This window comes from Camponotus floridanus, unplaced genomic scaffold (assembly GCF_003227725.1).
Source record: "Camponotus floridanus strain SB8 unplaced genomic scaffold, Cflo_v7.5 scaffold15, whole genome shotgun sequence".
NCBI classification, from domain to species: domain Eukaryota; kingdom Metazoa; phylum Arthropoda; class Insecta; order Hymenoptera; family Formicidae; genus Camponotus; species Camponotus floridanus.
The window spans coordinates 576032-600186 of record NW_020229270.1 but is presented as its reverse complement, the minus strand read 5'-3'; the positions used below and the strand labels follow the sequence as shown (position 1 = coordinate 600186).

The 24155-nt window shown below is 28.2% G+C and overlaps 1 protein-coding gene across 2 annotated transcripts in view; it reads left to right on the top strand.

Annotated features, from left to right (window-relative positions):
* Window positions 1–5910: 5910 nt before the first annotated feature.
* LOC105250469 (RNA-binding protein fusilli) overlaps window positions 5911–24155 on the top strand; it is a 32474-nt gene continuing 14229 nt past the window's right edge. The window contains exons 1-4 of one of the 2 annotated variants that reach the window (XM_011256579.3): window positions 5911–6554; window positions 18336–18530; window positions 20134–20362; window positions 23673–23762. In XM_011256579.3, coding sequence (XP_011254881.1) covers window positions 6393–6554; window positions 18336–18530; window positions 20134–20362; window positions 23673–23762 — 676 coding nt within the window. In that variant the 5' untranslated portion in view covers window positions 5911–6392. The remainder of the gene's footprint in view (window positions 6555–18335; window positions 18531–20133; window positions 20363–23672; window positions 23763–24155) is intronic. The other variant, XM_020027304.2, reaches the window with a different exon arrangement.

Here is a 24155-nt window from a genome sequence, read left to right as displayed (position 1 = left end):
ATAAAAGCCAAGAATATAAAAATATATCAAATGTATGCAACAAATATGAATGTTTAGGAATATTAAATACTGTTACCGTTTTTTTTTTAATTATTAAGCGTTGTTTAAAAATAGTTCTGAGCTAACGCAAGAATTATAAAATCAACTACTTAATCAAATATTTATATGCTATCGATTTATGTGATCTTGAATGCGATTAAGATTCCTTTGATTTGCACACTATATTTTACAGAATGTATAATTTAAAAGAAAACTTCTTGAAAACTCTACATAAATATCATAAAATAGATTTATTTACTAATAGCTCAGAACAAACAATAAGTTTATTATTTTATGAATAATCATCCACAAATATATAAATTTCGCTTACAATTAATACTAATCTCAACAGATTCTCTTTCTATGCAACCTATAGATATAGAATTATAATTTGAAAATTAAACTGAGTTTATATCTTTCAAAGTAGCACAAGATTTTTGTCATGTTGACTCCAATTTACAAGATGATATAAATCCATACATTATAATTATATAATTTCGATTCATAAACTAAAGAACTATTTAAGTTTTCAAAATTTTCAATTTTCGGTAGTATGATTGAAATATGATTCAGTATTATGATAGCAAATATTAATTAAATGAGAAAAATAATTAAAAATATTTTATCAGAAATGTTCATATATAACTGTTAAAAGAAATAGAACTTTTATACATAATTTCAAACAACCATTTTAATTATACCGATTTTTTATCTTGATTATTTATTCCCATTTATTTATTAATTAATTAGTAATTAAGCAAGCATATATAAATTTCGCTTTGCAAGACATATTACGTCCTATTATTATGAATAGACGCATGAATTATGTATTATTTATTGATTCTCTCTCTCTTTCTCTTGTATTCGTTTGATTTTTGCAGGATCGAAGAGAGAGTATTGCGTCGCAAAAGATCATCTTTTTCTCGCCAGTCCATTGTAGACCATCGCTTGACGATGCACTTGCCTTTCCTTACAGCTGTTACGCACCGCCGGCCTCGGCCAATCACGGCTGACGCGTAACAGGTGGTTCGGCCAATCTCACGCGGTCGACGCGACATCGTTGATCTTGCCTAGGAACTAAGCACTCCACTCTTCAGGATATTTCTTTATTTCCGTCAACAGTTGTCCTAGCGTTTTTCTTGCTCTTTCTTTCTTTTAGTGAGTATATTTCCTATGCCCTCCTTCAAGTCTCTTCATCTAATAATAGTTGCGTTAAAAAGAAAGGAGATGGAGCAACACGTCAACCCTGTTGCTCGTCGTATTTCTATTTTTCTTCTAGTACGATAAATGTCGCGCGCTTTATATTTACGTACAGATTTATGAATGCAAAATTAGGTAAAGGCGTGCAAATCTGCCCTCACTCCCGCTCATTCCCGACAGCGAGACTGGATTCTCGAGACTCTAAATTATCGAGAACGCTGTTATCGAGAATGGAAGCTCGGAAACGAGCGAGTCCCGAGTCTCGATGCTATATTAAGGCCTTTGCACGTACAAAAATTTTAGTCGTAACCGTAAGGTCATAGGCCCAATTCTACAATTTTTGAAATAATCAATCATGATTGGTCAATTTGCCTACGACTTACGACTCAGTAGAACAGGCCGTAAGAAAATTGACAAATCATAGTCGAGTATTTTTTTCTGCGATAAAAAGAATAATCAACTGTGATTGGACAGTTTTCGTACGACCTTATGGTTACGACTAAAATTTTTGTACGTGCAAAGGCCTTTAGATGGAGTGGGGGTAGATTTCTCGCCCGTTCCCGAACCTCTATTCTCGATAACAGCGCTCCCGATAATCTAGAATTTCGAAATGCCGAATCCAGTTTCGCTGACGGGAACGTGCGGGAGTAAGAGCGGGAGTGATTTGCATGCCTCTAGTAGATAGATCGTGTTCGGAGTAAACTGTTGTGCCGCGTAATTTGACATTTATCCTGCGATTGTTTTTGACAATCTTGTCTTAAATTATAGGACAGTACGTCATATGACGATGATCATTATACAGGAATGAAATATTTTAAGCGAACACGCATCATCACGCTAGTATTAATATGCATGAATACATATAATCTGACTGTGTAATTGCGTTGACAGTTGATATGTATAAAAAATGTAAATTTATTACAGCCATTATATATATTTTTTCTTTAAATGTACATTTTGAAAAATGTAGAATATTGTATTATAGCAATGGCATTTAGCAAAATTATAAGTGTATATATTTAATAAGACTCGCATCAGTCTTTTATTGCGTCGTGCAAAGATCACACTGCAGTAACAGAGTTAAAAACAAAGAACTTTTTTCGAACATAAAAATAAGACTAGTCATTTCTTATACGTTTGCTTTACGTTGAATATGAGTTCGGTTTTCGAACTGCTGTATCATACTATAATTTTGAAAATTTTTTAAATTAAAGTTGCAAGAGAAGGATATTTTAATATTTTGCATCATAATTGCAGTAATATAATGTAAGTTTGGATTAATGTAAGTTTTATTATAATTATAGGAAAAATTGGTCATATACACTATAATTAATAAGATATTTATTATATTTTATATTAATTCATACTATTTCTACTGGTAAAATGGAATTGTTACGAATTAGATTACTGGAGATCTATCAAATAATTTTCAACTATAAACTTTAAACGACAATTTTTTTAGGTCACTGAATATAAATTTAGTGACAAAATTAACAAATTCAAATCGTATTGTTCATACATTTATGCAAGAATTCAAATACTTTTTAATTTTATCATTCATGTTAATTTTATTATTTTAATTTTGACATCGGATTCGTATTTAGTTAACCATTCAAAATTAAAATAAACTTAAAATAACAAAATTAAAATAATTTAATGAAAAACTATTTGATAAATAGTCTAATCACAACAGATCGTATATTTAACTGAGTATTTTATTAACCATAATGGACACAACATATTTCTTTTGAGAAAATTCTAACATCACACTTAATTTTAACTGTAATAAAAATTTTCCAACATATATCATAATTATAATAATAAATATAACATATAATGTAATAAAAAATAGATTAAAATAGCCTTTTCTTATAACTTTAACTAAAAATTTTTCAAAATTGTAATGTCAAAACAATTTAAAAATCGAAATCATATTTAATCTTTAAAAGCTATGAAAAATGGCTTTGTTATTATTTTATCGTTTTGACTGTGTATACGTAAAAAAAACTATCAAATAAGCATATTTTACACATAGTCTGGATATTCTACGTTATTCAAAATTGTCCGAATTTTTTTTAAACTAATGTTTAATAGCATCATTTCTTTTTGTGCCAATTTTTCTCGAGTATTTTCTGTAAAGACGGATATTTAATCAAATACGAGACTTTTCGAGAAGATTAAATATTAATTTTTTATATAGGAAATATATTGGCATAAAAAAATTTGTCATTAAAATTAAGGTCGAGGGTTTTCAAATGCATATTTGCAGGAAACCGCATAAATTCGATGACGTAGTTGCATAATTACATACTTGACGCGAAATGATATCAAGTCTTAAGACAGAGAGAAATATAAAATAAAAGTTGATGTATTTTATATCGGGATAAACGGAGAAAGGAGATAGAAAAATGGATATAAGCTAAATATTTATGAGAAATGTGAATTTTATATAATGCAATAAGCTGAATTCACAATGAAATACTCTAATTTTTATTAACAAATTTTAGAGGAAAATTTGAATTAGTTCGATTCATATCTGCTTTTCATCTTTTTAATTTATTTTTACATATATGTATATCAATCCTCACTTATATAAATTTTACTATTTCTATTAAGATTTATTGATTTAATGAATCGAGAGAAAAGCGTTCTGTTGTATTAATATTAATATTTTATTCTTGCATAATTCAAATGCATCGCATTTCCTTGTAGCTAATGACACGCATTTTTTAGAATGAATATCTTGTGTAAAAAGAAAGTCAACAAAAAAAAAAATGTGAATGGAACCGTTCACCGTTGTCCAGCATTAAGATCACGTACACGATTATATTGTGGAATATCGAACGTATCGTGATTTTTAATTGGTCAATAATTTATTTCTTTCTCTGTCTAGCGTAGAAAATTATCAGAAGAAGATAGAAACTAAAGGCTATTTTTTTCTCTCTCTTTCGTTCCGTTTTCTTTCATATGTAAATAGCATATTTGAGTATAGTATAGAATTCAGTTATACCATGACAGCATCTGCGCACCTGGCGTAGTCACTTCGATCTGCCTTTCCCTTCAACCGCATGGACCGCTCTATCCGGATCGCGTGTCATTTTCGTCATTTGCAGTTTTTTGAAAGAGCAAACGTTGATCGCTTAAAATAATACGCCAACGAAATAATTCGCATTTTTCGAATTCTGAATTCTTTTTCTTTCTTTGGCGATCTTTCACACTATAATTTCTTTTTCAATTTCTTCTTTTTGCATCTTTCTCTTTCGCTCAATATGTCGGATTATTCCCTTCGTTTTCTCTTATTCTGCTCACTAGGTAAATTACTCGAGCCCGCTTTCTCGTTTCTTTCCAGGCGACCCAATTCCAATTCCAATAACATTTTCCTGAACGATATTTATAGCGTAATATTTCACAAGTTCGAAGCTTATCGGAAAATTAAAATATTTAAAATATTTCGAACGATAGGAACCTATCATATGAATAATCGATCAGTTCTATTTTTATATATGTCTAAAAGTGCCATTACGTCAATGTAACATATAATGTGCATCTAGTTTTACATATATGCCTTTCTCTTTTATTCATGTAATAAATTAAATTCCTGAATATTATATCTTAATCCCCCTTTCTCTAAAACTTAACTTGTTATTAATGTGAATTTAGATTCTTTTTAAATGATCTGTTTTTGCTACTTCGAAAAGAACTCTCATAATGCTCAATAAATACAATTTTCTTCCTTCTCTCTCTTTCTCTCTTTATTCCATAATTTAATTCTTTTTTTCTTGTATAATTTAATTCTTAAATGTTTCATTTATTAAAAATTAAAAATCCAGATATTCGATATTTATTTCATTATTTGATTTACGAGAGATAAAATAATAAATAGATCGTCGATAAAGTAATGAATTAAATAGATGTATGATGATATAAATATATTATTAAATAGATTTATTACTGTCGTATCCCTTTGAGGCAGTAAATCAGTTATAATTCAAATTATAAATAAAAAAATATCAAGTAAAAATTACAAATAGAAAAGTATCAAAGTATATTAAGTGTAAAAGTATACAAAAAAGCACGCATAGCAAGCAATTAAAGCAATTACAAGTAGTAAATATGTAGTGACATGTATAGTAAATATTTAAATAATTAACAGAAAACAAAGGAAATCAGGAATTAACAGCTATTTAAAGAAAAATAAAAAAGTTACTTTCAAGCAATCTATATCATCAATATTTTTCATCTAAGGTAAAATTTTATTTTATCACAAATCAGTAGCAGCACATCTAAACGGTATTTTAGTTTATAGTCCAGTTTGTATAAATTGGAGAATGCTTAAGCATATCCTTCCTGATAAAATATTAATCCTCAATTGCGCTTGTGAAAAGCAAGAGAGAAGGAGAGAGTCGTTAACGCGCAACAGGTGTTCTCTTCTCTCTGTCTCTCTCTCTTTCCCCTCTCCTCTTCCTTTTTCTTCTTATACGTCCGAATGTGAAATATTTGTACGTTATTTACGTGAATAGAAATTCCATTAAACAGTAATTCCTTTTTTTTCGCACAAGAATCTTCCTGTAGCGCGTGTAGATATTCCCCCCTCCCCATGCCCCCTCTTTCCATAATACACCAAGCGGGTAAGGGTTTTAGCCAACGGGAGAGGGACGCTGCGTCGACGCGCAGTCGCCAGGTGAGGCAACGACGTGTTCGCCTCGTTACGCTGAGCCGGGGAAACATACGGTTAGTGTTGCATAGAACTTTGCGACTTTCGACGACGCTCCCGATCGAGCGTACGGCCCCAGAAACAGAAGGGGGAAGGAGATACAGTAAGAACTGTAAAGTAATATCTCTCGAGGGATCGATCTCCGCGGATCGCGGGACCCCGATTTTTCACGGTTGTTCCAGGTGTGCCCCCGAGTTAAATCGCCGTCGCCATAACCTCAAACCGCCGCGTCCGCCGTCCCGAGAAATATGCCGCGCGTGGTGGATAATCAGTGAATAATAATCAGTGATAAGGACGTCTCTCGGCATCGAGACGTCGGCGCGAGAGTGTGTGCCAAGTCGAAACGTCAAGAAGAGGAGGAGGAGGTGGAGGAAGAGGAGCAAAAGCAGAAGCAACGAGCCGCTTCGAAGCTGCCAGGTGTGCGAGTCCCACGGGAACAATGACGGGGACAAGGACGGGAGGTGATGGAGAAGGAGGCGCGCCGAATATCCTGGTCGCCCTTTACGTCGCGACCGCCGGCCTTCAAGGAAACGCTCTCGGTTCCGACGAGGAGGAGATTACGCTACTCGTTTACGTGCTCATCAACGAGCTACAGAATAAGGTAACACGGAGCGAAGAGAGATGGATAGAGAGACGGAAAGAGGGAGAGGTTGTCCGAGGCGGAAGTGGTTCGCCACGGACGAGTTGATTCGCGACTCGGGATTTATTTTTTTGCTACATCATCGGCATTCGCAATGATACAGCAATCGAGAATTTTATCGCATATTTCAAATAATAAACGCGTATATATTGGAATTTTGAAGGAAGCAACAGTCAAATATATGCAAAACGTAGAAAGTGCTTGAGAATTAATGATGATATTTTCGTGATGAATTAATGATGAAACTCCTTACTCAATGTCTAGCCTTTTACGTATCTATAATCGCTGTCCAAAATTATAATAAAAAATCTATATAGAAATCTACATAAAAATCTGAAGAATTAATTGCACGTCATTTGGAGTTTAGTTATATAAATTTATAGTTATGCAAGAGTTTAATCATGAATTTTCTTTCTTTGTATGTGCATCCATATCGCAAGGAAAATTGTAATTTGAAAAAAAGCAACGAAAATTGCTTAGTAGAGTCCATTTAATCGAAATTATGGCTTTAAAAACTTTCACGATGATTGCGCATGCGTGTTGATTAAGTACCATGATTAATGAGATTTTCAAAACTTTGCAGTCCGGTCTCATCGATATATTGACGCGTTGTAAAAAGCTGCGGGCAACGGATCACATGCTCGTTTTGATTACATAGGTTCAAAAAAAGAATAAGCCTAGTCACCTTCCGTAATTTTTTGACACAGAATACGATTTCGATTTTGCAAATTGCCTTGTCATAAGTGTAAGAACAGTTAAAGAGTTGGCAAGAAAAGAGGCTATTTTAATATATTTTCTATTTATTATATAGTTATACACGATATTTTATTTTTTCAATTAAAATTATGTTATTGAGAGTTTCAATTATCAAAAGAAATTTATTGTCAATTAGATAAGATATTGATATTTATATATGAAGTGTTTACTGCGAACAATTCCGATTAGATCATTATGAATCTATAAAATATTTTTCAATATTTTTAATATATTTTCAATATATTTTCAATATTTAATCATAAATATGTTATTAACTGTTGTCAAATTTTCTTTTGAGAGAAATTTCTAACAACATATTTAATTTTGATTACAATAAAGCTTCTCTAACATGCCATATTCCATAGCTACTATAATATGTCAAAATACGAGAGAAAAAAAAGTCGAAGGAAAAGTTAAGTATGTTATAAATGATTATTGAAAAAAATAAAAAAGATTTTATATTGTATACATATATATGAATGTATTTATTAAATTCACAAATGGGGATGTGAGATATCTGTAAATTAATTAATAATTATTTACAACATACTTAATGATTTTCCCTAATTAAAATAGCCCTTTCTTGTACTTTAACTACAAATTTTTCAAAATTACAATGGGATAAGCCAGGTTTGAAGATAGGAATTATATTTAGCGTCAAAAAAATTACAGACAGTAAATAAGTAGTATTGTTTTTGTGATTAAAAAAAGTTGTTTTGTTGAACTATGTTATCTGCGTATCGCACTTTCGATCTATCTTGCTCTTAATCACACCGCAAGATTTTCATTGAAGGCAGAGCGCATTATAAATCGTTCTTACTATTTCGTTTCTTCTTTATAAAATTAAAAAATTAAGAGACTGCAAACGGGATATTTTTAACTTAAATAAACAGTAAAATTATAAAAAAATTAAATCAAAATAAAGGGAAAAAAATTTCAGTAACGGCGATTTCTGATTTCGAAGATTAGATATTCATTATTTCATGAACAAAAAAAGATTTATATATTAATTTAAATATTTTCTTAAAATATCTCCCTTTTTGCCAAGAATTCGAAATTATAGACATACGATTATTGCATAATAATTAACTTAGAGTCAGAGTAGTCACATATTTGCATACATGCAATCAGATATGAATTTTATATCGCGAAATTAAATAAATAAAATAAATTTCGTTCCACGCGATGTCGACAAATTCGTGAAGACGTGTTGCACAAAACTGCATGACTTCTACTCTCACGGAAGCTGGTCTCTTTCATCATGAAACTCATGTCGGTGCATATCGTTGGCTGCCATTGTTTCTCGAATTATCCAGCGGAGGCGGAGCATCGCGCCCTCGGAAGGTCGTCCATTACCTCTAGCTTCGTGTCGCGCATTTACCCGATTATATGCCTGGAACAATGTGCGTTTGCTTTTCTTTTTTTTAATATATTTTTTTCTTTTCTTTTCCGCTCCTTTGATTTTCTGCCGCGCATGTCCCAATTTTTCGATCGATTCTTCGATTATTATTTTTCTCTTAAACTACAATGTCAAATTATTCGCATTTGTAAATCTCTTCTCACGATTCGCGATTTGTAAATTATTGTACCTACAAAAATAATCTATATTAAATATAAAATAATCATAATCAAATATAAATATATAATTATAATATATAAATATATAAATATATATAATTATAATATATAATTATAAAGCCATCTATCCATGCCCATGTGTATTTTCTTTTTCTTATAATTTCTGTCCATGTACAGGAAAAATAATAAAAAGAATAATTGAAAAATAATTAGAAGAATAATATTTGCATCGTTTTTTTTTTTAGAAAAAAAATAGAATTAATGAAGAAGAAATGAGAGAAATATAAACATATTTTATATAATTTTGTATTTTTATATTTGTGTGTGTGTATGCGGATTGGATTTTTTTTACCCAGATTGCAAATCATGAATCACAAATACACGCATAATCATTTATTTTAGATTCATGTTGATTGTCTCTATACCCTACACAACTATTTCATTAGTTAGATTGGACGCTACTTAAGACAATATTAAGATAGTACTATTATTAAGATAGTACTATTTAATTATTGAAATTAACGATTTAAGAAAAGATAATTTTATAAATTAACGATAATTTTTAAAGATAATTTGAATATTTTTAAAACTTATACATTCAAAATTATTATATTTTTTCCATTCGAAGTTTTTTTTAAATTCTTGAATTTGTAAAAGTTTAACTTGATTCTCTTTATTTGTATAAAACTTGAAAGTTATTTACATCTACTTCATGTGTAATTCAATGTTGCGTAAAAGTAGTTGCCGTATTTTTTCCTTTCGCCGTTGAGACATCTTCCGCGCAGATTTACCACATCTTTGTTGTAATCTCTAGCAATCTTGTAATTTCAAACAATGAGAAAGAGCGCTAAAACAGAACGGATAAGTTTAACATAATATTTCACGCTGGTGTCTATTTGTTGGAATCTGGTACATTAAAAACGTTTTATACTTAAAGTTTATTTTTCTCTGTGAGTTCAACATTTTACTGTATATTTTTTTATAAGGAAATATTTTTCCTCGCGCTTTTTTTATAATCGAGTTTTTGACGTCAATAACTTAATTTATTAATTTATTAATTAAATATATTTTTTATAGAAAATTAGTTTATTTAAATTCAATGGAATATGACAGATATATATGTGGAAGATATATATATGTAAACTTTACAATTGTTTTTAAATTTGAACGCTATGAAAGAAATACATAATAATTATGAAAATAATGTAGAGAATTGAATGTATATAGTTATTGGATTGAATATAGATTGAATATAGGATTGTGTATAGTTATATGTTTGTACGCAACAGTGTGAAATATTCTTGTTCTTTTCTAGATCGAGAATCGTTAATTTTACAGCGTATGACGTTTTGAGAAATCTAGCACGCAGCGTATGCCCGCATTACGGCAACAGGTGTTCATCTTTATTCCTTATTGCGAATCGTATTTTATATTGAGCATTTGCATGAGCGAATGAACAATGAATGTGAATGTCGCTGATGTTCGGGAGATGTGTGCGCCGTAACAATTGTGAACGGAATTTTCATCAGCGTTCTATTTGTATTCGAACCCATTTAAAATCACTATACATATTTAAAAAAAACGTTCGCAATATAAACGAAAAAAAAAAAGAATAAACGATGGAGATGAACGTGAATATCCGAAAATTCACACACACATTTATTGTTCTTTCGCTTATATAAACTCATTTTTACACGAATGCGCCCGAGTTCCGTCTCCGAAAAAGGAAACGGTCGACCGTTTCCTTTTTCCCTCGAGTCACATACTTGCCTGTCTATAATCTCGAATGGTGGCATCTCCCCCTCCCCTGAATGAGGACAACGGCCGCGAGCGAGTAGCGCTTCTCGCGCTGCTTGCACGCGCTATAAAGAGGAAATTGTAAGATAAGCAACCCGTCGCTGCTGTTGATGATATCGGTGTTAGATAGCTACCTATGATGTAACGCTCCACTCGCAGCTCGAAAAATTGCCACTCAGTTTCTTAGAACATTTTTTGCAACTTGCGAAATTACAGTTTGTAGAGAAAAAAATGCAATATTAATCTTTTTTAATTAATTTAAAATATTTAATATTAGATATTTATGGTTAAATATGAGATCTATTGTGAAAAAATTGTGAATTAAATCATTGAGGATCTGTCAAATAGTTTTCAATCATGTTCGAATCTAAGCGTTTTTAAAATACAAATATTTTCTGAGGATTAGAATTCTAATAAAAATTTTCTAAAATTGTGGTGTAATAGAATATTTTAAAAAAGTCAATTATATTTATAATATTAGAAAAGTTATTCTTTATTTTGGCTTCGAAATAAGATTTATTATTGAATTGTGATATTCAATCAAATATTCGAAATTATAAATCACACAATAATTATCAAATAAATGTATATATGTAGTACAAATATTAAAATTGTTGTGTACAAATATTAAAATATTTGTTCTAAGATTTCAGTTTCTCTGATTTAGTGTATCCAAAACTATTTACTGATACCTAAACTTATCAGATAGATAAAATAAACTAATCTAAATATTTTAATCTAAATGTATCACAGATAAGCTAATTAAATTTAGCTATTTAAATTTATTAGATTAAATTATTGAAAATAAAGTCAAAATTGTTAGCAATTTTGAATTTTTATAAAATATCTTATAATCTTAAAGATTAGACAAAATAATTGATTATTAACGAATGAATATCAGTAAGCATGAGCGAATTTAAAAAAGAATTATATTTAATTTGTATTTATATAAAAATTTTAATTATGTTATTAATAATTTCTATATATATGAAAAAAATTTTTTTAAAGTTACTATTTGTTAAATAATATATAGTATAAAAGAAAATAAATGGCGTACATGTAATGTGCATTTTGTAATTTTAATTAAATTGAAAAAATCTATGATGAAATAAAATATTTAATAATTTTAATAAATACTTAACAATTTTAGCATTTTGTAATGTGATAACTTATGATGTGAATATTTTATTCATGTCATGTTATGTGTGCGTGCGTACGTGTTATTAAAATTCAAAATGAGAGGTTGCTGTTTTTTTGGCAAATCACTTCAAACAATCTATCCCTCATATACTTAAAAATTGACAAAATTTATAAGTTTTAAAATGATTCTAATTGTTTTGATAATGTATGTATATGTGTATGTATAGTATATATATAATATGTATATACAATTATCTCATAACAATTATTTGTACAATATTTAATTATTTATACATATTAATAATTATTTATATTAATAATTATTATTTATATTTGATCAAGTCAATTATTCTTTAATTGGCAGTACAGTTTCTTTTAATAATTTTTATAATAAACCTGTATAATTGAGATGCTTGAATAGATACATTACATTGGCGTCGCAAATTTGCTAGAGCAACTCTCGTAAGAAGCGAAAGGAACTTGCTTATAGCAGCAGCAAGCTGCGGCTATCTTGAACCTGCCATAAGAGATCCCCATTAGGGACCTGCCATTAAGGGATACAAAACATGGGATGAATGTATCCATTTATAAGTTGAAATCAGATTTAAAAACGTATCTAACAATCTGAAAATATATTTGAAACATAATGTACATTCTTTCACACCTAAAAATTTTTACTAAAATAAACTCTTATAATTTCTATTATTTAAATAGCCCAAAAAGTTATATTTGCCAAATTCATATTTTTCTACATTCCAACACGTAGAAAACGCAAGTCAAAGGCTGATGGCATTCAAGATTATTTTTACAACATTTTTACAACAAACATTATTTAATTATACATGCATGCGTTTTTGCATGTGCACACGTGGATAAAGAAGCTGAGTGGGAGTCTTATTTTTCGAGCGACGAATGTACGTGATCTTTACATATTCATCTATTAATAGACAGGTCTGAAATTTTTATAAGTTGTTTTCACACGAATTTCTATTGAACCTTCGGTCTTCGAGAGACTCGTCTGTATCCTTCTGTAACCAACATTTTTCTCGTGTGTATGAATTGCTTTTGCAATTGACTGCCCCGTCTTACGGAAGAAGGGAAAGGAGAGGGGCAGTCCACCATTTTAACTCTTTTCTCTTTTCCCTCCTTCATTCGCTCTCCCACTCGGTCGAGCCTCAACTATGGTCGCTGCTGCGAATCAAGATTGCACCGACTGCAAACGCCAAGCCACGCAATGAAATATAAAGAACAAGATGCGAGGATCGCAGAATAGACGAGACCATTCATTATAAAGATAGTTAAACCCACATATTTTTGAGAGAAAATATTAATAATTTAGAGATTGCGAAAAATACTCCTTAATTATATAGATTACAATTAATCCACAATTAGATAAAAATGATCATTTATATATCAATAATGATAATCTATATCTGTTATTATTTTTATAAGATGTATGTAATGTCATGCGCTTGTGTGTAATTGCTTGAACAGTTACATAATATGTGTCATGTCATATTTGCAGTCTCATTTATGTTTTTTATTTTTTGCTGTCTCTCTTGACAGTTAGAAAACGACCTGTTATCTTCTGAAACAAAACCTTTAACCCCATCTTCTAGCATAATATTCCTCGCTGTGACGTCACGCATTTATAATTTATGAGAAGAACGTTGCGTGCGTACGTTTGAGTCGACCTTGTACATACATATACAATGTGTTTCATATAGTTGCAATATCTTATTGAAAAAAGCACATTGCCTTTTTGTATTTTGAATTTCTTTTTTGCTCATTTTTTCCTTTTCTAATTCCTCTGCATAATGTATTATAATTTGAACAGAGTAATAGAATCTAGCAATACAAATAATAGCATTAGTAACATGCTATCCTATCACATACACACATTCAAAGCATTTTCTCTTTTCAATTACTGTTTCTTTAAAATTGTAGAAGAGAATTGTAAGTTTTATATTAATATATACATTGATATATATAAAATTTAGAAAATTATTTTGTACAAAATATCCATGCTAGATTATTTTTAATAGGAATGTAGCAAATTTGATGATTAAGAATTTGAAAATTTATTCAATTTGCTCGAAAATAAATCAACTAAATTCATGCATTTTGAAATCTATTTTAATATATCTATCTGATTCTCATTTGAGGATTCCAAAAGGATATCTATATTTTTCCTTCTTTGTACGATGTCGTTAGAAGTGAATGCACGTTCTTGCGGTTTTTCGAAAAAAACAATTTATTTTTTTTATTTTATTAGTCCTATGGCATGTATATATGAGAAAGAATCTCTTACGTAACGAAAGCCATTCGAAAAAGCGACTTATATTTATGTAATATAGCCGGAGGAAAGAGGGAGAAAGAAAGATACTTCTCTTTTATATATTACGCGATGATTTTTCATTGACATGCGGAATGATTCGAAGACGTTGATTCGAGCTCACAGCATAATGATAAATCGCCTCTAGCACATTTACCTTGATCCGTTAACCCCTTATTTCAAAAAACCTGCTTATTAAGTTTCTTGCATAGACATGACATTAGTGTCGCGATTGTACAGAGAGTTTGAAATCTAAATATTCTTATTTTTCAAAGGTAAAAAATTGTATTAAATATATAAAAAGATATCCAGATCTGTATGCAAATAGAACTTAACAAATTTCTTTAAATAAATAATTATTAAATATTATTCAAAAATTGTTATTTAAAAGCAAATATTAAAATTAATTCAAATAGGTTGTGTAGTTATGTATCAATTAATTATGTATTAATTTATAACTGTTTTTAAGCAACTTACGATTTCTTTCTTCACTGTTTTCTAATTTATTATATTTTCTAAATTAAAAGAAAATTAAAAGTAAATTTTCTAAATTGCTTGAAATAGTGTGAAGTAAAAATAAAATTGATAAAAGTATAAAATTCAAACATTACAAAATATAAAAATTTGACATATTTGAATCACATAAATAAAACATCAAACGTTTATATTTCTACAAATTATCTCAATGTTTTTATATATTGTTATGTGTTATTGTTGTATATTTTTATATATTATTATGTATTATACGATCCAGATAAACCAAGTTTTTACTTTGATCTTAAGCGCATTTTACCGACATATATATACATATACATATGTTAAACATATGTTAGAGAATGTTAGAGAATATACATATACATATGTTAAACATATGTTCGAGAAAGCTATTTAGAGAAAGTTAAAAAAGATTTTGTAAAGAAATATTAACTATTGAATCTAGAATAAGGAATCACAGAATATTTAGCAAAATAGCAAACAATAATGAAATAATAATTTCATTGAAAGGTAAATTTTGTTAAATATACATATGTATAAATAAATTATTAATATATATATATATAAATATATATAACATATATATATATATAACATATATATATATATATATAACATATATATATATATATAACATATATATATATAACATATATATATAAATATATATAACATATAAATATATATAACATATATATAAATTATTAATTAAATAATTATACACGATTTAATATATTATATTATTAATTTGTGGAAAAACATTAAAATATAAATTATTTTCTCGTAAATATGTAATTTAAAATTTATTTATATTTATAATTTTAGTACTAGAAAATAATTTTAGTACTGTACTAGAAAAATGTATCAAAATAATTGTTCCTGATATAAATGGTTTCGCATTGCGATATCTCGTAACCTCTGAGTTATTAGTTTTGTAATCTTGTTTCCTCTCTAGTGATCACTAAAACAAGATAGATAGCTTATATAATTTATACAGAAATTTATGATTCTCTAATATTTGATTTTCTATATGTGAAATATGTATATATAGGGTAAAAAATGTTTTAACATATCAGTTTGTAAGCGTATCGGAACATATATTTTGCGCATGTGCTTTGTTTCTAAATATTTCCGCATTATAAAGATTGTTGATTATTCGAACAACAATAGCACTGTTTCTAAAAGGAGAATAAAATGTTATCATTTTATTATTTGTTTCTCGAATAACCGATGGTTATCATACATGAGCATTTAAAAATGCGAGTGTCGAAATCTGTGCATATACCTTGAAACATGTGTAAATTTATGTACTAAGATATTTCTGGCCTTGTGTATATCCTCTGATTCTACAGCAAAGTGATCTTAAAATTCAATATTTTGGCCAAAGTGGTTTTAAAATTTAATCTTCTTTTATTCAAATTTTTAAGTTTTTATAAAAATAATTTTTAAAACTCAAAAGCACACATTCAAAAAAAAGAAAACTAATTATCTATAAGCTCTTTAATGAAAAATTTTATACGGTATTTAAAGAAACACATATATTATATGAAAATATCTATTTTTACGAGATTTATATGTATATTTTGCTTTATTATCAAATTTATGCATGCAAAATTATAAAATACATTTTTAATACTCGAAATCTTAAATATATAAGAAAGAAAAAGAGAAATATAATAATATATGCTTAAAATTTATGATAATATAACTTTATATGTTTATATATATACATATATTAATGCAATTTATAATTACAAATATGGTAATTTATGAAATTCGAGAATTAATATTTATTATATCTTTTTATATAGGAATTAAATGGACAATTTTCTATTTATTTCCAATTTCACATAATCTATCTAATATTCTAAGTTCCTTGTTATGATTGCATCAGAAATTAAATTGATAAAAAAAATTATATTTTAAATCTCTTTTATATTAGCAGCTACATAAGCATTCATGATAGAAATTTAAATAAGAGATAATTTTGCCATGTAGCGGTAAACAGTATGTATTAAAAAATATATGAGAATATACGAGGACTGGTATAAGAAAGATATAGAAATTGTTTTCAGAGTATATTACGGTATATCTATAATTATATTCAGTATATGTATAGAATAATATCATATGCTGTTGTGAATTAGCTTACAGAAACATTCAGAAATTTTTAAAAGCTTTTTTACAAATTACGTTAATGACAGATTTTTCTATTTAAAGATTATATGTTTTTTAATTTTAAAACATTTAAAACATTTTAAATCATCTTTACTTCAGAAATAAACAAAAAACAGCGAAACAAAAATATTTACTTCGAGACATGTTCTCAATAGTGTAGCAAATATTGCGATATAATTATTATTATTTAAAATTATATCAATAAATTATATAAATGCATCATCGATAAATGCGACTATGTTAATCTTGAGTATGTTATATTTGACGCATATGTATCGATAAATGATAAGAAAGAATGATAAGTGATAACAATTTATAATAATTTGATGATTTGAGCATATCGCATTATCATCATAAAATTATATTTCTTTTGAGCTTAAAACTTAAAAAAAAAACAACAAATATTTGACTAAAAAAATCTATTTTAGACTATTGTGAGACTGTATAATTCAGTCATGAGAAATAATTATTCTAAATTATCATAAGTTATGTTAAGTAAGTGTGTGTATATATATATATATATATATATATATATATATATATAGAAAGAGAGAGAGAAAGAGAGAGAGAAGGAGAGATTGATGTATTTTTAACTGCCCCTATTAATATGCAATTGCTGCAACTGACGGAATGTACTGGCTTTGTTGCACAGGCGCGCTTAAACGTTAATATTATTAACTGCAGTAAATCATTAATGTACACTAGAATGCATTTATTCAAATTTAAGGCTCAAGACTTTGATGATCCTCTCTATATATATATATTTATATATATTTCAATTTAAAAAAAAATTATGCTCTTGTCCAACATTTCTTTATATGTAATAATAAATATAATAAAAACATAAGAGGATATAAATGAACAATATATTTATTAGAAAATAACGAATAGTTTAATAGAAAATAATGAAATATATGTGATAACTAAAATATTTTTTTATATGATTTAATAACTTTAGTTACAAACTCGTGTATGAAGTATATATTTGGCAAAAGATATTTTATAAAAATAAAAATGTTCACTTTTATTACAAATCTTGTTACAAATCTCGCAAATAACAGGGCAAATGGAAATAATGTAATCGTATTATCATAATAATATCGTAGTGATAAAACACTATACTATACAATGTACAAAATGTATATTATTTATATATTTTTGTAATATATTTAATAGTAGCAAAACGCTGTAATATACAATCTATATATCGTTTATATTATTTTTTTATTATTTTTTATTTCTAAAAGTGGAAGAGTATCAGCGAACAAATGCTGTGGAAAATTTACTTATATACATATTTTACGCAGTTTCCAATAAGCAGAAATAAATTCTTGGATTAATATCAGATAAAATTAAGTTGCTATTTTATGCGTGTAAGAAAAATAATTGATACGTCTCACGCCGCATAGCAACAGCTCGCCAAGTTTTTACGTCGTCTCTTCACGGTGGACTTGTTTTTGCAGGTACTAGGTAGGCAGCAGTATATCGTACGACCGATGATAATGGAGGAAAGTTGTACTTCTGGAACCGGTAGTGACAACCCAGCGATTGCCGGAAGTAGCGGTATTATTGGCGAGGCAGCGCTGGCACATGCTCCAGCTTTGACTGAACGAAATCTTCGAGAGTACGGGATACCTCTGCAACAAGCTATCGAAAAAGTATTTGTCATATCGATGTTAAAAAGAAAATAAAGTTAAAGTAACAATATTTGTTAGGATTATTATGATCAATAGAAAGAAAATAATTTATTAAAAAATTTATTTATTATTATAATTAAGAGAAACTTATTAGGAGAGTAAGAGAGAAAGATTTTTATTTATTATTCATTTATTTATTGAGAGAGAGAAAGATTAAAATTTTTTTATAAATCATTTGAAAAATAAATGAGAATTTAAGAGAAAAACATTTGTTTCTGTGATACAAACGATAAAAATATTATTACATTTATATAAAAAATAGTTAACAATTGATATAGAAAATTGTGAAATATTTAAAAAAACAGTTTAGATATTTTTAAAGATGTATGATTCCATAATAGCAATAGAAAGTCATTCAAATCAATGTGTATTGAATTTGTGTTGTCTGTAACATCAAATAAATAGACTTAGATTATGCAAAAAGTTAAATTATTGGCAAAATTTTTTACAGTTTTATTGGGGGGGAATATTTAAAATTAATATTTTTTTTATATTGATAACATATACTTTTGAATATTTTCTAAGAAATAAAAAACGAACAATTTAAATTTTTATTACGAAAATACTAAAAGTCAAGAGAATCAATTCGCATAGAAGGGAGATAGATTAAAAAACATGATAATAACGTCAACACTACTACGTATAAATGATGCAACTGTACCATTTTACATGTATAGCACAATGTTATACATTTTTGGCTGTTTTTTATATGTATTAATACACATTATTTCTTTAAAATGTTAAGATTATTTACACATTATTTTTTTTAAATGTTAAGATTATTTACACATAGGCCAGTCTAATTAATATATTTGCAAACTTGTACAGTTCTCTATGCAACACTGTGATGACGTTATGCTTTTCGTAATTTATTTTCTCAATACCGAAAAATAATCTATACCGTCATCATACAAAACTGTCGGACAAAATTCCTCAAGTCTGCTTACAACACTATCGGGGATTATCAATGGCGACATGTCTTGATCACGAAATAAATATTCCCTCCAGGCGAATTGACTCTATTTCTATAGCTATTGCCTCTAGTCTTCATGATTTTCACGAACGAACACAGAAATGTTTCGGTTATTATAGGCATTTATCTTTGATAATCATGTTTCGTCGTAAGTTTAGGTAAATAACATGTAAATGAGTCAATCCGAATGAAATTTTACATAAATGCTTGTGAAAATTTCATTAATATGTATAAGAAATTTAAGTCATATCATTTTTTAATATTTTTTCTGTCTTATATTTGTTAATAATTTTTCTAATAATCTCTCAATTTTTCGATTTTAAAGAGCCAATGCAAGCATAAAAATTAAACGAAAAGAGTCGAAAATTATATTTAAGTTTTGGAGATATTTAGAAGAAACAATAAATTTATTAAATTTATTAAATTTTCACAATATTTAATTGTGATAATGTGCAATATGTTACTTTTTTAAAATGCGCTTATTTATCATGGCAATAATACTAGTGATTACTGTTTTTTTGATAGTATTTAAGGCGTTAATATAATATGACAAATATAATGTAATTTCATATTGATGTTTTTTATTTCAAGTTTGAAGCTTGGTGGATCTCTATGTCTGGTGTCACATTCGGTGCTAAACCGCGATTCATCGTAGATGGCCAGGCGCCGATGAGACAATGTTTACATCCGGAAGCCTGTAACAAAGATATCGAGCTACCGGAACATTATAACTATTTCCACGACCTCCGGAAGGATTTCGTAGAGTGTTATTCGTCTTATGGAGAATTATCGACCCTCGGAATACAAGAAATGCTGCAATGTATCCTTTTAAATTTATGCAGAAATTGTTCTCAATTGTAAAAGCTGACTTCATTGCGTATTTTTCTTATTTTGTATCTTCTTTTCTATATACTTAGCAAATATTTCTAATTTCTTTCGTGTTTGATCTGTAAAATAGATGATATTATTTTTGACATTAATGCTATTTCATGCAACTGGTTAAAAATAGTTAATATATGTGTGTATTAATTTTCTCATCATAATTTATAATAATTTTTTCATCTTTGATATTCTATTTTAGAATATTAGATGTAAAAATTACGAGGTCATTTTTATTGGCAATTTTAATAATTTCTTTAACTTATCGCTACATTCTCAGGAATATTATTATTTTTAAAAATATTTTCTTCATTTTTAATTATCTGTGACTTAATTAGTCTCTTAACATTTTTGTTATGAGAAAGTCATTATTATAAAATAGTTAATGTGTATGAAATTTTATTTGATATAGGGATCGGTCTGTATCGATTCGCAATGCATTATGTTACAAAATTTTCCATAGTATTGTATGTTAATATCAGTCCACGTCATTTTTGTCGATATTGTTGTATTGATAACGGTTAAGTGTTCATGACGTGGTGGCATTTTACAATCTTGCGGTCTAACTTTGCGTAATGCATATTGTGGCATGACTGATGCAAAAAAAAATACATTTGTTGCATCGTTTGTTAATTTCTACATCCAAGACTTTCGCATCCCATAGCCACCAGACGGCGCGACGAAAGTCCGATTGAGACACTCGGTCTTCGACGATATCGTCGTCCTAACTGGAATCAGTAATCTTTGCGGTCGTATAAAGTACGAACGCGAGTCACATCGCTCCATTCATGAAGCAAATAAGATTGTGACGAATCTTCGACTGTCTTCACTCCATTTTTATACGAAGCGAGAAAATTTATCACATGGATCATATTTTGGATTAAGAAAATCAATCTTTGTAGCAGAAGGTCGAAACATCTTCCTCCATAGAGTGGCAGAAATTATTTTGGTCTCATCAACGCATGCATTTCAATGATGTTTGGAATTAAAATCGTAGATAGGTATGTTCTAATTTTGTCTCTGGAATTTGATGATTAGAAGATTGTATTCAAATATCGAATCATTAATTGCATTCGAAAAGTTTTTCGAAAAATAATCTCTTATCTAATTTCTCTTATCTATCAGTGCTCTTCGAGTTTGATAGATTTTTAATTTTCTAATTTTTTTAATTTTATGTTAATTACGTTAATTAAGTCAACCTGAATTTTTTATTTTTTTTTTATCAAAGTCACACCTCTGATTTGATAAGAATATCACTATCCTATCGCTCCTGTCGTTCTTATCACTTTCTTACATTTTATTCGTAAGGTATTTTATGGATGAAATTTATTTCAAGATTTTATATTCTCTCGATATACACGTATCAAAGGACATATCAAAATAATTTCTTTTCTCAATTCTTTTCTTAATTCGGATTTATGTTAGCTAAGCGACATTGATTTTCTTTTTATATCTGCACCGTGTTGTATCCATCTGGTAGTAATAAAATAAGACCACTTGTGCCGGTTCTAAATAATAGTGTACGAATATATACACATGTGCATACCGATTGGCTCATCGCTCACCTGTTCAATGCGTCGAGATTAGTCAATCCACATACAACTTGGATTTTTTACAAGCTTGTCACGGACACGTGCATACACGTTTATATTTAATATATAGTTAATATATTTACGTCTTTAAATAATTAGAAAATTTATTTCGAAGCAGAAGTCTGAAGAAAGAATTTGGAGCATATTTTTACTATCATATCATTTTCTATCTTATCAATTCTGTTTACAATAGTTTATTTTCCTCTTTTATATTTTATCAGTTTTATTTAGAAATTTCTACATGTTATTATACATTTTTTAAATGTTTTATTAAAAATTAGAAACTTTTAGTATTGTCAAGTTAATATAAGTATATTTTTATGTCATCATATCAATAGTTCTATATTTAATGATTAACATTATTTTTTAACAAAATGTTCAACATAATCTTCCGTTACTTTTATCTCAGTTAGAATTTCAAACATGTCATTTCAAAGAGTTCTTAATTTTCAATTAAAAAATATTGAAATATGAATTTTGTTTCCACGCAATTTTTCTTTCTTTACACATTTAACAAGACATATTTTTGGATCATTTCTTTGTAGTTAAGAAAAAAATTGCGAAAAGAGAAAAGAAAATATACTTACAATCAATACCGACCAAATGACTTGAGAAAACTTTGGTTTAAACGATATGACGGTCTTATCGAGACATAGTTTAAAGGTCAGCCCTATAGATATTAAGTGATGAATACACGTCATGTTTGTGAGTGTACGTGTAAAATGCACACAATTTCTTCGATTTCCTTCACGATTCCAATTTTCGATTAGATGCTCGTTTCTAATCTGTGATTCATATTTACATGACACTCGTGTTATCTAATGCTCACATTTACACTTATTTAGTTATTAGAGGATATTAAGTAACGTTCTTATTTTTCTTCTTATTTTTGCTCGATCATGTTGATGACATATTTTGTTTATCAAATTATATAGCAAAATTTATTATTTCTTTCGTTCGTTTGATCTAATTAAAGTTCCAAATTTTACTTCCTTTTATATATTAACATACACATATATTAATATATATTGATAAAATTGTTTCTGTATATACTGTATATAGTATTATTAATATATTCTTCTATCTCATTATGTAAAATTTATATGATTTAGGTCACATGCTAGAATCACATGCAAAGTAGCATTAATGTCATATATAATCAGAGTTCATATGAAAAAGAAACATATGTGAAAGATACAAAGATACAAAGTTGTGATTACATACTTTTATATATTTCATTTTGTTTGAAAATAATTATTTTTTCAGATAGCATTTTTATATTTTTTATATCATCTTTTAAAGAAAATGCAAAGTTATAAGTTTTTACATTTGTATTTGTCAAGAAACTACGAAATTATCTATACTTTCCTTTTATTTATATTACATTTACTTCGCATTTATATTTCGAATATTATTAACATTAATGAAGAGGTTTGACGGTAGAAAAAGAAAATGTAAAATTCTGCAAACGTTTTGTACGATTCCCGTTTCTGATAAATTTGAGTCAGCATATAGCGCAAAGGTCATATAAGAACTCGAATAATCCTGATCCAAGAGACTTCTTGAAAACGTAAGCGAATTATATACGCGCCAACATTACGATATCAAAATCGATTTTATCGTACTCGAACATATTTCTCCTTGACAATTGAAAATCAGATTTCGGACTGCCGCCTGATACTGACAATGATTTTCATGTCAAAGAAATAGAGGACATGTTGAGCGTGATACAGAGAATGATTAAAGATGGTAAGCTAATAAGTATCAGTTTGTCGAATACCGCAATTGTACGTGCTCTATCAATATCATGGGGATGCACAAAAAATATATCTATATTTCTTCAATTTTCTTAAGAAGAAAAAAAACAAACAGAATTTAATTAATTTAATTTATCTAATCTTGAAAGATGAGAGAAAGAGAAAGAGAAGATCAATTTATCAAAATATACCAATTTATGAAGAGAAAAAAATCTTATATTTTGATTTTGCAACATCTGCTTTCTTGAGAGCACATTATCTCTCTTTTTTTTTATTTTTTACTTTGCGTTTATATAAGATAAGAGTTACGTGCATACATACATATACACGATATAACATTGTGTATGCATTTCTCCAAATAATATGCAGTATGTTTACGCACGAT